At 43.1% G+C, this 16,288-nt stretch overlaps 1 protein-coding gene across 1 annotated transcript; it reads right to left on the bottom strand.

Annotated features, from left to right (window-relative positions):
* Positions 1 to 540: 540 nt before the first annotated feature.
* Positions 541 to 13,161, bottom strand: LOC121854624 (keratin-associated protein 16-1-like). The gene is made up of 5 exons (XM_042349306.1): positions 12,537 to 13,161; positions 8,798 to 8,904; positions 7,931 to 8,002; positions 3,617 to 3,844; positions 541 to 690 (listed from the first exon to the last, which is right to left on the bottom strand). The coding sequence occupies exons 1-5, from the start codon at positions 13,159 to 13,161 to the stop codon at positions 541 to 543; spliced, it is 1,182 nt and encodes a 393-aa protein (XP_042205240.1).
* Positions 13,162 to 16,288: the final 3,127 nt, after the last annotated feature.

The following is a 16,288-nucleotide window of genomic DNA, read 5'->3' as shown; positions in this document are numbered from 1 at the left end:
ATTGAGGATATTTGTTTTAATATTGTTTTACTTTCATTCCAGAGTATGTTTACAATTGCGAGTTTCCATCTGTCAAATGGAAAACAAACACAGAACTGCCACACTACACCAAACCTGACGAGCCCCTGTAAACGTACAAGTGAAGGGGACTGTACGGATAGATAAATTAGCCTTTAGGGGATAAAGCTCTATAGTATACTAAATATACTCTGATAATATGTCTTTAAAATGTGTATGTTTACATTAAAAAAAGAAAGAAAAAGATATTGTTGATTAATTGTAAAAGTTTAAAGGTTTTAGAATATTACACTAAAATATTTATAACGAATATTACCTTCATGTGCTTAGAACTAATTTGTTACCTTGAAGTACATAGTAAAATATTACACTGAAATATTTACAACGATATAATACTGTACAGGCGACAGAGAAATACACTATACTTTCCTATTAGTAAATTGGTCTACACATTGAACTTTTAGACAACAATATATTTTTATTAACAGCCGTCAGATATGCACATGGTAGTTGAGAAAGCTGTTAGAGAGCTTTGTTGGAGAGCTCTGTTGGAGACCTGTGTTGGAGAGCTTTGTTGGAGAGTTGTGTTTGTGAACTGTGTTTGTGAGCTGTGTTGAAGAGCTGTGTTGGAGAGCTGTGTTGGAGAGCTAGTTGGAGATCTATGTTGGAGATCTATGTTGGAAAGCTATGTTGGAGAGCTATGTTGGAGAGCAGCGTACAGGTGAGGTACTGTAATACCTAGCCACGTGGCGTCTCATATCACCATATTATTCCCCAACTTAAAAAACTCATTTGGGTCCTGCAAATAATTTCATAAATATATACAACTGACATCAATAAATTCGTCATTGGCAAGTTATAAATTGAAAGCTTTGAATTATTAGTGAATATCAGTATTTCCAGTGTTAGGTGCGACAGCAGGTTACATCCCACCCGGCTACACCTTTCTCTAATAAATCATTCACTAATTAAAATGCTTCACAGGTATTAATACAACACCAATTGCAGGCATTTAACGTGAAAACATCAGGTAACATTCTACGTTGATCATGTGTTTGGTTAAAGCTTTATATATATATTTAACCTGGTCTTGCCACTCAGTAACCTGGTATTTAATATTTCAGAACAAGTCAGACTGAAATCATTAACGTCTAACCCAACTCCTCTCTATCCACAAAGGACTCCAATACGTCACAAATACATGGCGAGTGTGTGTGTGTGTGTGTGTGTGTGTGTGTGTGTGTGTGTGTGTGTGTGTGTGTGTGTGAGGTCATTAGTGGAGGCCGGCCAGTGATCACGGCAGGATTAAGTTACAACATTGTTTTCATCAGGTGGTGGTGGTGGCAGCCCCACTACTTGACCACATATCTAGATATCTGCCCCTCGCTGCCTCATGCACTCCCCTCCCCACCCCTAGAAACACCCCTCCCCCACACCTAGCTACCTCCTACCCTTACACCCCTAGCAGCTTCAAACACCCTCTCCACCCCAAGCTACACCTCCACACCTAGCTGCCGTCTACACCTCCACACCTAGCTGCCGCCTACACCCTCACACCTAGCTGCCTCCTACACCTCCACACCTAGCTGCCGTCTACACCCCCACACCTAGCTACCTCCTACCCGTACACCCCTAGCTGCTTCCTACACCCCTCTACTCTCATGTTTCTCCTAACCACCCCCTCCCTCAGAAATGCTCCTCCTTCACAATATCACACTGAAATGTCCTCGGGATTTAGAAAGTTTGAGGCGTTCACTACCCCACTGGATCACTTGTATTCCTGTAAACCAACCTAACGTAACCTAACCTCAGACAACTAAATATATTCTTACCCAAACATCTTTAAATTAAGTCTAAATTAAACCTAAATTAACCTTCAAATTACTATAACTATCACACCTCTCTTAGTATTTAACAATTGGTGATTAATGTATTCAATAACCCGAAATACGTGCATAAACGACCTTAGTTATTGAAGTGCAGTTATAGGGTGTCTTAGAAAAATGTCCCTGCCTCCTTCCCTCCCTCCCTGCCCTCCCTGCCTGCCTCCCCCGCCTGCCTCCTTCCCTCCTTCCTCCCTCCCTGCCTGCTTCCCCCTCCCTCCTGCTCCGCCTCCTTCCCTCCCTCCCTGCCTCCCTGCCTGCCTCCCTGCCTGCCTCCTTCCCTCCCTCCCTGCCTGCCTCCCTGCCTGCCTCCTTCCCTCCCTCCCTGCCTGCCTCCCTAAGACACTGTGAGTTGGAGGGAGGCAGGGAGATTTTTCTGGGACACTCCATAAACATACCAATACCAACCCTTGACCTCTCAGAAACACCCCCAAAGACTCACAACTCATGAAAGCAATGATGAATATTTCTTTTACTGTGATTCTTCGGGTTTGTTCAACTGTGAATAAATGCAATAGACTTTTTTTTTTTTACATTCTTCAGGTATAAAGACCCGTTTTTAATGAGGTAGGTCTCTATATTTACACAATTTTAATGACTGCATCAAATTCATATATAAACCACAAAAAAAACACATATTGGTTTTTCAGTTTTAACTTTGGGTGAAATATATCTTTTAAACAGTGACAAATAAGAATTACAAAGAGGGTTTTTGATCATAGTGGTGATGATACATACCGATAATATAATGAAGAGTATGTGTCATTATAAGAGTATGTGTCATTAGAGTGCGGTACAGACACCTACTCTTCTGACACACTCAACAAAATCAAAAGTCCAAAAGCCAAAATGTTTTTATCTTGTTAACTTTCACAAAGACACAAACACACACACACCCACACACACACACACACACACACACCCACACACACACACACACACACACACACACACACCCACACTCACACACACACACACACCCACACACACCCACACCACACACCACACACACACACACACACACACACACACACACCCACACCACACACACACCCACACCCTGCACACACACACACACACACACACACACACACACCACACCCACACACAGGCACACACACACCCACACACACACACACACACACACACACAGGCACACACACAAACACACACACACCCACACTCACACACAGGCACACACACACACACACACACCCACACACACACGAACACACACACATACACACAAAATAGTCTCTCCGTCTAATAATAACCTTCAGTTGAATGTATAAACAATGGCTGGTTATTCTCGTTCTTGTTCTACGTCATAGGCAAGAGTAACCTCTCTCACACACACACAGATCGGGTTCACGAGGAGAGTTTTAAATAATCTGAAAAAGGTCGCTGCCTCTACCACCAACCAACCACCCAACCCGGCCACTAGTATCAACCACTATCAACCATCAACCAACCACTATCATCATTAACCACAATTATCATCAACCACCATCATGATGAACCACCATCACCACCATCATTACAACACCTGGCATTAGGGAGACAGACTAGAGGTGTAGTCACAATAACTTTCATTGACCAATAACCACTGAGGCACTAAAGGCTCTTCTCACTACCCCTCGCACAGCGTCACTGACACTGGCACCACTCTATTTTGGCACCTTGGTTAACACTCTGATTGGCACCTTGGTTAATACTCTGATTGGCACCTTGGTTAACACTCTGATTGGCACCTTGGTTAATACTCTGATTGGCACCTTGGTTAACACTCTGATTGGCACCTTGGTTAACACTCTGATTGGCACCTTGGTTAACACTCTGATTGGCACCTTGGTTAACACTCTAATTGGCACCTTGGTTAACACTCTGATTGGCATCTTGGTTAACACGTATGCAATTAATGTCATCACTATTTTATAACAACTCTAGAAATGTAATCAGGCATTTTTAATACTAACAAATAAAACTCCTTTCTCAATTATTTACTCATGATTAGTGTGTATGGGGACAAAGTTCACGGCGACTAAAAGGAAACACAAAGGGAAACAGTAAACAAAGGGAAACGAGGGGAAATATTTGCGAGGAATGTCTGGAATGATGCATAAAAGGAAACGCAGATGGCGGTAAGAGTGATGTATGGGGCAGAGACGTAAAACAGACGCACACATGGGATGATGATTGGAGGTACAGATGAAGGAAGAAGAATATAAGAAAACAGGTGATAGTGAAAGGTGTGTGTGTGTGTTAAAAAAGAGTAAAGTCGCCAATTCTAGGTACAATTTTTTTTTACACCCAAGTCTTCCCTGATTGGTGGCAGTACGGGGGCCGAGTGAGGACGAAAACTCTCCTTGCACAATTTTCTTCATTTTTTTTATATTTTTGTTTGTTAATTTCTTCACTCAACTAACAAAAAACAAACACCCTTGATGTTTCTTATACAAAAAAATGTGTTGAATTTACCGATATATTAGATTATTAACTTTTCATTATCTTTCTTCAGTTCTTTTACTTACATGTAGTTGAATATTCCACCATGGCTTAAATAATTCTTTACTAAATTATAATCCTCCTACCTGTTCTTTAACTCACCTCCTTAATGTTAATTGTATATATTTTTGCTTATTAATGTAAATGATATGTAAATTTACTCATCTAAATATTTATCTTCCTTTAACAACCCGACGACGACTTGTGTAACATCTCACATAACTCACTCATGCCGTACGTAATATCACAGGAACCTTAAGTTATAAATCTTAAGTTAAATTCAATTATGATTTTTTTTTTTATTACGGATGGGTGTTAGTCCAGGCCATAGTTACCTCTTCTCTGGTCTAATTAACGGTGTAGTGAAATCATTGACTCAGATCTAATGCGATTCTTACAATAAAAATATATAGTTTCTAAAATAATTTCTATATTAATATCAATACAGCCATAAAAAAGATGGTGGTAGGGGGCGTTTAAACTCCATTTTACTGTAACCAAACTACTTCACAATTACCTGCACTGATAAATGAGTTAACATATACCCGAATAAAGAGGCAAAATACACGAGATAATTCAAATAATAATAATAATTTTATTTTAGTCTGGTCTCTTATAAATAAATAATAAATGCCCACCCAAAAAATTCACACGAGCAAAAAGGCAATTTAGCAGATTACAAGTTCTCCCTGCACAAAAATATCCAGCCGGGGTTTACCGAGTGAGGGTGAGTGGGAGACAGAGGGAGAGTGGAGGGAGTGGAGGGAGAGTGGGAGAGTTGAGGGAATAGAAGGGAGAGTGGAGAGAATGGGAAGGGGAGTAGGAGAGGGAAGGAGAGTGGGAGGAATGGGAGGGGGCGTGGAGGGAATGGGAGAGAGAGTTGGGGAGGGAATGGGGCGGAGAGTGGAGGGAGGGAGAGTGGGAGCCGTGCTTTACAGACAGTGAGTAGCACAAAATATTCAGTAGCACAGGTGTAGCCTCCAAACCCTGCCTCGGGGACTCGGGACAGACAGACATGTAAGACCTTTAGCGGCGGAGAAGCAACTGAGGCATCTGAATATCAGTGACTCAGTGTTGCCAGATTACATGGGCACAGATTACGTACGTTACAGTCATATGGCGCCAAATTGTCTCGGCAGGCTATTCAAATTGGCAGGAAATTCTAAAATCCTAATTGACATATACGGGAATCCTGTAAGTAAATTGAATATTATATAAAAGAAGATTTTTTTTGTCAGGATTACAATCACGATTACGAATACAATTACGATTAAAGTGAAGATGGATTACATAATTACAGGTTTATGAAGATGTAGGAGTGTGATTAGATTACGATTACAAAGAATTTTTTTTTATTACAATTACGATTACGAACACAACAATTAACCCAAGTTGCAATGAACGGAGATTACAAGAGGAGTGCTGACGTCACATCATACTCTACGATGATTGGCTGGCCGCTGCGGTTTTTTATACACCGCAATAAAGTATCTTACGACTTTTTTTGGGGGGGCGATCCTTTCACTATTGTACAAAAGTTAACGATTACAATACCTCTTACAATTAATTCTTTTTCATTTTATGGTGTACATCTGACAACGGGGTTTGTTATATTAAAGAGATGTATTGTGTGAGTGCGTTGGGACCTTCTCACTCACTACTCACACACACTCACTCATTCCCCATCTACCACCACTCATACACTCATCTCCCACTCACCACCACTCACATACTCATCCCCCGCCACTCATCACCACTCACCACCAACCTCTATCACCAGATTAAGTCACATAAACCGAACATAACTCAATCTACGAGGGAAATGTTAGGTTAGGTTAGGTTAGGTTAGGTTAGTAAGCGGAAATATATAGTTAATTAGTCCTATATACCTGTACTTATAAGATAATTAATTTACATAAAGTGACAAGACTGACAGTGAACACCTGAATTTATATAATCGTGTATAACTTGCATAAACTGTTGGGATTCTTGTTTTGGTTATTACAGACACCTTCACGCTCGCTGTGTGTGTGTGTGTGTGTGTGTGTGTGTGTGTGTGTGTGTGTGTGTGTGTGTGTGTGTGTGTGTGTGTGTGTGTGTGTGTTATTTATATCATGAAAACTTTTCCCCAGTGAATAGAGAGTCGACAGAGAAGCGTCAGATGTAAACAAGGCCTTTACTCCCATTAGAAATCTCTTCGTTTCGTACAGTGGAATATTATCATGGCGGCCGGGGATGTGGGAAGCGTGTGACGAGATGCTGAAGAGCCTATGTTTTTATGGGCTAATGAGAAGGCCTGGGATTTACTGGTTGTTGAATAGTCTCTTCCTCTACGATCACTACTACCATCTACGACCATTACTAGCACCCATGACCAATACTACCACCCACGACCACTACTACCACCTACAGCAGTACCAGACGTCATAAGAAGTACTGGGACGTTTCTGAATCATTATGGCTTCACTAACACTAAAAGACGCCGCCGATGGCAACACAAATAATGATCACAGTAGAGGAAGTCTATTATGTAGATGGAAGCCAATAAGTGACTACAACACCTCAATATATTTCGAGACTTGCAAAATTACCTGACTTTACACGGGTTAGGTACTGTATAACTTTGACTGTCAATGTTTGTCCTCCTTCACACGGGTAACACCTCCCGCAATAGCCGGGGGTCCGTGGTCAATAGTAATACCAAGGTGCACAGCCTGAGGACCCGTGTAATGTGTGTGTGTTAGGTTTCAGATCTCTAACTGCTTCCATTTTGGAGCTATGACTGGAACAGACAGAGAGATCCTTTTACCATTATAGATGTATCCACAGTAAACAGTGATCCCCACACCACACAAGAAGACATGTTATCGTTTGATCAAGATGCAGCTGCCAACTTTCTGTGAAGACATCTGAAGTCTGCGCTTCAGATATTGCAAAAGTTGCTAAGAGAACTACGAATGAAAAGTCGAGGGATTTTAATGGTGGACTGACAATAACATTCCTTTCACGTGGCTCAAAGGAAGTGAACTGACTCAGCATCAAAGCCGAGCTCATGTAATTGGGGAACTGCTTCCTTGTATATAGTGAGTGTTGTGTTTCTTGCTTTTAGCGTTCATGACACAGCGAAGAAGATATTACTGAGTCACAAAGGGATATCACCTTCTCAGGCCTCTCAACGACCAAGAGGTTGCCTGAATTATCAACAAACTGATCTATGTCCCTTTATCAGACAAACGAATATCCGCCGAGAGCTGTGCAAGCACCATAAATAAGAGAGTCTGATAACCTTACGTCTCTGAGGAAGGACGGCGCCCACGTCTCCAACAAATTCCTTTTACAACTGAGAAAAGAGGATGAAAAATGTTCCAGGTTCTTGCCCACACACAGCGGCCGCTCGGAAAGAGAAGAACTGAGTTTCCGGACCTTGGGTTGTTTTCTGAATGACGAAGAAAGAACTATTGAAAGCAAGGATATCAATGCCCATTCTGAATTATCCTTTTCAGTTGTCAGCTGTACCACCAAACCTTCTGGCAACAGTCACTAGGCGGTGTAAACAGAGGTTCGTAGCCTCCACCCCAGTCTTCGTCTGTGGTACGCTGTAAACAAACCAACGCGTAGTTAAATTATATAAAAAGAATTGGGGATTTTTCTGTGAGAGGTCCATCACAAAACTCTTTAGACTGCCATAATATGAAGAGGAGCTGGTTGGCTTGTTGTACCCTCAGCAGGTTGTAACCCCAGCCAGTTGTACTCCCAGCAGTTTGTACCCCCAGCCAGTTGTACCCCCAACAGGTTGTACCCCCAGCCAGTTGTACCCCCAGCAGGTTGTACCCCCAGCCAGTTGTATCCCCAACAGGTTGTACCCCCAGCCAGTTGTACCCCCAGCAGGTTGTACCCCCAGCCAGTTGTATCCCCAACAGGTTGTACCCCCAGCCAGTTGTACCCCCAACGGGTTGTACCCCCAGCCAGTTGCACCCCAACAGGTTGTACCCCCAGCCCAGTTGTACCCCCGGCAGGTTGTACCCCAGCAGGTTGTCCCTCCCCCCCCCCCCCAGCAGTTAGTCCCCTTTTTCTATTGGTAACGAGTCAGTTATCCGTGAATTCAGCTTTATTGCCTTCCTGCTCTCGAGGAATCCTCAATGCTTCAAGTGGGATATAATCCTCGAGGCTAAAAGAGAAAGATAATCCTAAAGGCTACCAATAGAAGGTAATCCTCAAGCCTACAAGTGAGAAATACTCCTCGAGTTTGCAAGATGGAGACAGTCCTTGAAGCCAAAAGTTAAAGACCGGTCTGGAGGCCACAAGCAGAAGAACAACCTGGAGGTCACAAACAAAAGACCAGCCTGGAGGCCAAAAGCAAAAGAATAGCCTGGAGGTCACAAACAAAATACCAGCCTGGAGACCACAAGCAGAAGAACAGCCTGGAGGCCACACTTAAGCATTAAATCAGGAGGCCATACACAAAAGACGAGCATGGAGGCCATAGACAGCAGAGAAGCTGCGGGAATCAGAAGTAAATAGATCTGGTCTCCTATGGCTCAGAGGAGGAGGACTAAGTGTGCAACAATTGGAATAATTAAGCATAAGAGGAGAACAAAGAAGGATTTGATAATTTTCTTTCACTGTCATAAAGACTTATTTCAGTGACCCCCATCTGCCATTACACTAAAAGAGGGACAATTTAGTGACCCCAATCTGTCACATAAAAAGACCCACCACAAAGAGACCACATAATTCAACCTCAAAATAAAAAAAAGAAGACCTACTTCAATGAAACCACCACATCAAACATAGCAAAAGACCCTACCTAAAAAAAGATCCCTTCTGCCGTAGGGATATGACCTACTTTAAATGACTCCCATCCGCCTTACATGACAAAAATTCATTCAAAGGGTCCCTATCTGCCTTTCATTTGTACAAAGCTGTCTAAGGCCTTTATCCACTCTACGTAAGGTTGGACTGGAACGAGATAGGCAGTCTGGATGTAGCGCGAGTCATCTGGAATATGAGTTAGACGAGAAAGAAATGCAGTGCTCAGCGAAGTGTCTCGTGTGTTCCCAACCCTGCCTGAGAAGACTTGGATCAGATAAACGTATAAAAGGGACGTAGAAAGTAGAGGACAGAGAGACAGACAGGAAGACACACACACACACACACACACAAACACACACACACACACACGACCCATTGGCATATAAGTCTAACTAATTAACCCCATAAAAATACAAAAATAAAAGATAATAAGGTGAAAGTGGTACCCAAAGGCAACACTGTTTTTGATCACTTTTACTTCCTCAACTTAAATGTGACCAGGGATCAAACCAGAGGACCATTAAGGTATGAAAACGAGTGGTGTATCCATTCAGCCACCGCACTCCTAATTTGTCTTCTAAAATTACGAAAAGAAAGAATTAAAGGAATAGTGAGGCTTTTGATAAAACTAGACCAAGAGTGAAAGGTAATAAATATGAACTAGAGGAAACTCGACAATTAATATTTCTGGAACACTTTTATTTTATTTTATTTTTATATTCTTTGATTTTTATTTCTAATTTTGACTTATTCCTTCATTTTTCAGACTATTGTTAAAATCTTCTTCACTAACTTACAATCTACTTGCCAAGGTGAGTCGAAATCACCTTAATTCTCTCTCTCTCTCTTTCTTTCTTTACAAGTTAAATCTGTCTTTCTTGGGTTAAAATCTAATTATTCATGTATCAAGGTTTATCAAAAATTTCAGACGAAGACAGATAAAAAGTTACACACACACACACACACATACACACACACACACACACACACACACACACACACACACACAAACACACACACACACACACACACACACACACACACACACACACACACACATGGAACTAATGAACAAGTCTGTTTGGGATATTAGCAGCTTTACAATTTCACTCTTTACTCCAGTGTCTTACCTGACAGTGGTCATCCTACCCTCACACCTGATACACCTTCCTCATTACCACCGAGAGTGGGTGTGTGTGTGTGTGTGTGTGTGTGTGTGTCAGGATTGTCTTCGGTAGGAGATTGTGGCCTGAAGCTGAAGAAGTATTGTAACGTTACCTGAAGCTTAGAACAAGTCATGGCCCTGAAATTAACTACTAACATCATATAGCTTTGACTACCACTTACGAAAAACTGTTTACCCCTTATAAAACACGGCCACTTAAAACAGCACACACTACCACCACCAATTACAAAAATGCTAATTACCCCCATAAAGACCACTTAGACCATCACATACCTCCACTTTAGATATACTAATTACCCTCATAAAACACGGCCACTTAAAACAGGACACACACTACCACTTAACCCAGTAACCAACACTTACATCGTCGGGAGGACCACTTAGCGCCATAAACCACAGTTACTGGCCCTAAGATGTCAACAATCTCCTAACTCAATTCCAAACAACAGATAAACGTGATAATCCTTACAATTTGTACCACAACGAGCAATAGACTCAAGGCACGTACGAGGGGACATTGTACTCAGGGTTCGTCTAATTTACCCCCAACAAGTTAATGGTTCACTCCCTCACCATTATCATGTTCACCGCTCACTCCTTCACCATTATCATGTTCACCACTCACTCCTTCACCATTATCATGTTCACCGCTCACTCCTTCACCATTATCATGTTCACCACTCACTCCTTCACCTTTATCATGTTCACCACTCACTCCTTCACCATTATCATGTTCACCACTCACTCCTTCACCTTTATCATGTTCACCACTCACTCCCTCACCATTATCATGTTCACCACTCACTCCTTCACCATTATCATGATCACCACTCACTCCTTCACCATTATCATGTTCACCACTCACTCCTTCACCATTATCATGATCACCACTCACTCCTTCACCATTATCATGTTCACCACTCACTCCTTCACCAGGAAAGTAATTGAGTCACACAAGTTCGTGTTTTCTAGACCAAGTACCCGGGCCGCTCCTTTTGGCTACTGTCACGTATAACACAAATCACAGATGGGAGGGGGAAAGGAGGGGTCGAATCTCATTTTGACACGCACAGTTAATACCTCCTCTCTTGACCTGCAACACACTGACAGACAAACACTCTAACCTAAAGGTAATTTGAAAAATTATTCGTTAATTTACATTACCCCCCACACCCACACACACACACACACGGAACGCTGGTAAAAGAAGATTGAAGACGAAATGGAAACCGGAGGACAATGAATGATTACCCGACGGGAAGGGGAAGGGCAAGAGGAAGGGGGGGCAAGAGGAAGGGGAGGGGCAAGAGAAAGGGGAAGGGGCGAAAGGAAGGGGTAGAAAGGAGGGATGGAGAAGCAAGACAGAGAGGAGGAGATTAAATAGGGAAGGAGGGGCAAGATTTTGAGAAGGAAGAGCAGAACAGAGGGAAGGAAGGAGGGGTCAAGAGAAGGAAGGGGTAACTAAAGTAAATAGGTATTGACAGCTGGGTAGCCATGACACAGTCTCGTCCTCTCATGATTAGCCCCCTCACGACTCACGCCCTCACGACTCGACCCCCTCACGACTCGATCCCCTCACGCCTCACTCCTCACGACTCATCTCTCACGACTCACCCCCTCACGATTCGACCCCTTCACGACTTACCCCACCCCCTCACGACACACCCCCCCTCACGACACACCCCTCACGACTCGCCTCATTCAGTCTCATCTCACCAAACCTTACCTCCTTCAGTCTCAAGACAGGCTTCGATAACAGCTGCACAAATAAGATTTCAACAACAGCTGCACAAGCATGACTAACAACAGCTGCACACATAAGATTTCAACAACAGCTGCACAAGCATGACTAACAACAGCTGCACACATAAGATTTCAACAACAGCTGCACAAGCATGACTAACAACAGCTACACACATAAGATTTCAACAACAGCTGCACACGTAAGACTTCATCATCATCATCATCATCATCATCATCAGCTGCACACGAGGGTCGCCACACCGATTAAAGGTAAACACATAATAAACAACGTCCAAAGGATAAAGCAAAAAGCCACAACTAAAATAAACAAACAAACATATTTTTAGGGTTCGAATGAAAGGGTTGAAATGAGGGTGGGGAAGTGATACATGGGTGAGGCAGTGACACATAGGACAGTGACACATGGGACAGTGACACATGGGACAGTGACACATGGGACAGTGACACATGGGACAGTGACACATAGGACAGTGACACATGGGACAGTGATACATGAGGTGACACAGTGACACATGGGACAGTGACACATGGGACAGTGACACATGGGACAGTGACACATGGGACAGTGACACATGGGACAGTGACACATGGGACAGTGACACATGGGACAGTAACACATGGACAGTGACACATGGGACAGTGGGACAGTGACACATGGGACAGTGACACAGTGACACATGGGACAGTGACACATGAGACAGTGACACATGGGACAGTGACACATGGGACAGTGACACATGGGACAGTGACACATGGACAGTGACACATGAGACAGTGACACATGGGACAGTGACACATGGGACAGTGACACATGGGACAGTGACACATGAGACAGTGACACATGGGACAGTGACACATGAGACAGTGACACATGAGACAGTGACACATGAGACAGTGACACATGCGACAGTGACACATGGGACAGTGACACATGGGACAGTGACACATGGGACAGTGACACATGGGACAGTGACACATGAGACAGTGACACATGGGACAGTGACACATTAACTTAGGTACCGTACATGTGTTTAAGGTACAGTCTCAGCGTAACATAGGGGCCATTTTAGAAGCTCAGGCAGGCCGGGAGTGTGTGTGTGTGTGTGTGTGTGTGTGTGTGTGTGTGTGTGTGTGTGTGTGTGTGTGAGAGAGGTAAACACCGCATAAGAGGACTAATCTTCAGGTGATACGACACTAACTCTCAAAATCCGAAAATTAATCATGATCTATAAAACTGACAAAGTGAAGTGTCTAGGTTCTCACTGTGCGACACAAGTGGTTAAATGCTGCGGTAACTCCTTCACTACGGGACGCCACTTTTAATATTTTATTTGGTTAACGCCAGATGATTTTATTCAGCACAGAGAGGACCCCGTACATCAGCGGTGAGTATACTATCTTCTCTAATCACCTGACATGACCTATCTTGAAACATTTAAGTCCCGTTCACTAGTGCGTTTACAGGGGGTCATCATGTAAACATTCCACAAATCATTACATTTAGATATTTGTTTTTATTGCTTTAATTTGATTCCATGATAAGTTTACTATTGCGAGTTTCCTTCTGTCGAATGTAAACAAACACAGGGCTGCCACACTGCACCAAACCTAATGAGCCCCTGTAAACGCACTAGTGAAGGGGACTGTACATTTACTGCCACACAAAAATAATTGTAACATGTGTCCAGTTCTTTCATGTAAAACTATAGGAAGTTAATTTCATAAAGCAAGCGTCCCTATGTCGGCCACGTTGATAAGAAACGAAACGATTTTGTAATATTAATACTGTACCTGTAACGGCGGCCACTGTCCTGCGGGAGGTCATGATACAACACTGTACTCGGATGAACACACACCATCATGTAATATTCAGACCCCATACAATATAAACAGGCGGGAAAAATAGTCACTGGTTTTATGAATTTTTTTTTACATAAACTGACAGGAATTTGGTGTAATTAACTCAGGTCTATATCTGGTTTAGTCACATATAGATAGACAAAGAAGCCGGACTTATATGAGATGTTTAGCCGGCCACTCAAAATGACGTATAAATGATTGAAACCATTTTTGTTAATAGCATCGTTAGGAGAGGTGTGGTGGTGGTGGTGAGGTGGTCGGGTGGTGAGATGGGTGGTCGGGTGGTGAGGTGGTCGGGTGGTGAGGTGGTCGGGTGGTGGGGGTGGTCGGGTGGTGAGATGGGTGGTCGGGTGGTGAGTTGGTCAGATTGGTGAGTGGTCGGGTGGTGACGTAATCTGGTGGTGAGGTAATCGTAATCGCGGTGATCGGTGGTGAGGTAATCGGGTGGTCAGGTGGTCGGGTGATGAGACGAGTGGTCGAGTGGTGAGTTGGTCGGGTGGTGAGGTGGTCGGGTGGTGAGGTGGTCGGGTGGTGAGGTGGTGAGGTAATCGGGTGGTGATACACATACATGACACACATTACTACGTCACCTCTTCCATCACTAGCAAAGGTGAAGGTCAGGTCTCCAGGTATGTTGCTCATGAAGGCATCAACATAAGTAGATATCCAGTAGAAACATTAATAATCTATATTTCGACTGTCGGTAAGATTAAAAGGAATATATTAAACACTCAGATACATACAAGAGGCAGCACATAGTAATAAGCGTCACCCTTACATGTGTGGGAGGAATATGTCAGAGGGTTCATCATGCCTAGTGCAGGAGGTATAGCAGTTATCTTCCTCATCAGTAATGTGAAATATTTCCAGATCTAAGAGAGCAGGTTATAAGCGAAACCAGTTACAGTATATCGTTGAGACACACGCCACTCCTGGAGCCGTGTGATGTGAGGAACGCACGGGAGAATATTTCTGGCACGTTTCTTATTGTCACGAAACATTCCCTCACGAGCTGTCCTCAGGCAAGGTGTAGTCTCAGTGGTTCGTGTATAAAAAAAATCCAACTTTCTTGACAAATGAGGATTATAGTAACTCCCATCCTCAAACTGCGACACAAACACCCTGATAAAACTGCCCTCGAAATGACACAAAAAATTTACTAAATTCTTTCTCTACTATTCCTGGTCAAAAGAAAGAAGACTAATGTGATAATATCTGAGAGTGTGGCCCCGCCCCGCCTCGTTATGGCCACTGACTCGCACTCGTGAATGTGCCACAAGACGATGGTACACCGGACCCGGGGTCGTCATTTCTGACTTGGTTCTTGTTAGACTGAGGTAAGGTTTTCGACTTAAGCGCGGATAATATAATTCACCAAGATTAAAAAGACTTCGTTCTCACTTATGTGAAGGTACGGATCGAACTGTACTAAATACACTTCCTACCTCAGGGTTAAATGTGTTACCTGTCAGGTGAATGGGTCACAAATATCTGGAATTGTTACTTTATCGAAAATTAGAAGAAATTATATGAAATCAGGAAGCATGTCCTACACACACGCCAGCATTGACCGCCCTCACCAACTACAGATATCTTTACCATTATACACAAGTAATGGTGAAATTTACCCAATAAACCCTATATTATCAGCCCGGCAATAAAACAGTTAACATATAAGGACACACGTCAGTCTTCGCTATTCTCCCAGTTAAAAGAAGTAACTACTAAAACACACAGCTGGTGGCCCAAGAGCCTCCATGCTAACATAGAAGAACAAGACCCACTATATGTGAACAAATAACACCACCATCTAACAAACATAAATTAACACCCATTACACTAATGATGCCTAGCTAGCTTAGTCCCCCCCCCCCACCCCCCACCTACCTCCCTTGAGCGGGCGGGCGTCTGCTGTGTGTGGCCATCACCCCGACCAATCAACTCGTCTCAGCTAGGTGAACAGCCCACCTGCTATCACTCCCTACTACTTTACTTCCCGTTTCTATGATTTCCTTCTCTCTCTCCAATCTTCTCCCAGGGCAAAGTTATTTGTCACTTTACTTCATCATCATCATCTCTCACGCGTCTCTTGGGACTTACTATACAGGATACGTGTACAGTATGTAATGGTCCAAAGGCAGGTTTTACTGTGGCTCTGTCAGATTATATATCATATTTACACGTCCTTTTGTGGTAGTTCCAAATGTTAGTCGCTAAAGAAATATATTGTGTTAAAACTGCAACTAAATTATGGTCCACA

Source organism: Homarus americanus, unplaced genomic scaffold (assembly GCF_018991925.1).
Source record: "Homarus americanus isolate GMGI-L3 unplaced genomic scaffold, GMGI_Hamer_2.0 scaffold10692, whole genome shotgun sequence".
NCBI classification, from domain to species: Eukaryota; Metazoa; Arthropoda; class Malacostraca; order Decapoda; family Nephropidae; genus Homarus; species Homarus americanus.
This window is presented reverse-complemented; position numbering and strand designations above follow the sequence as displayed.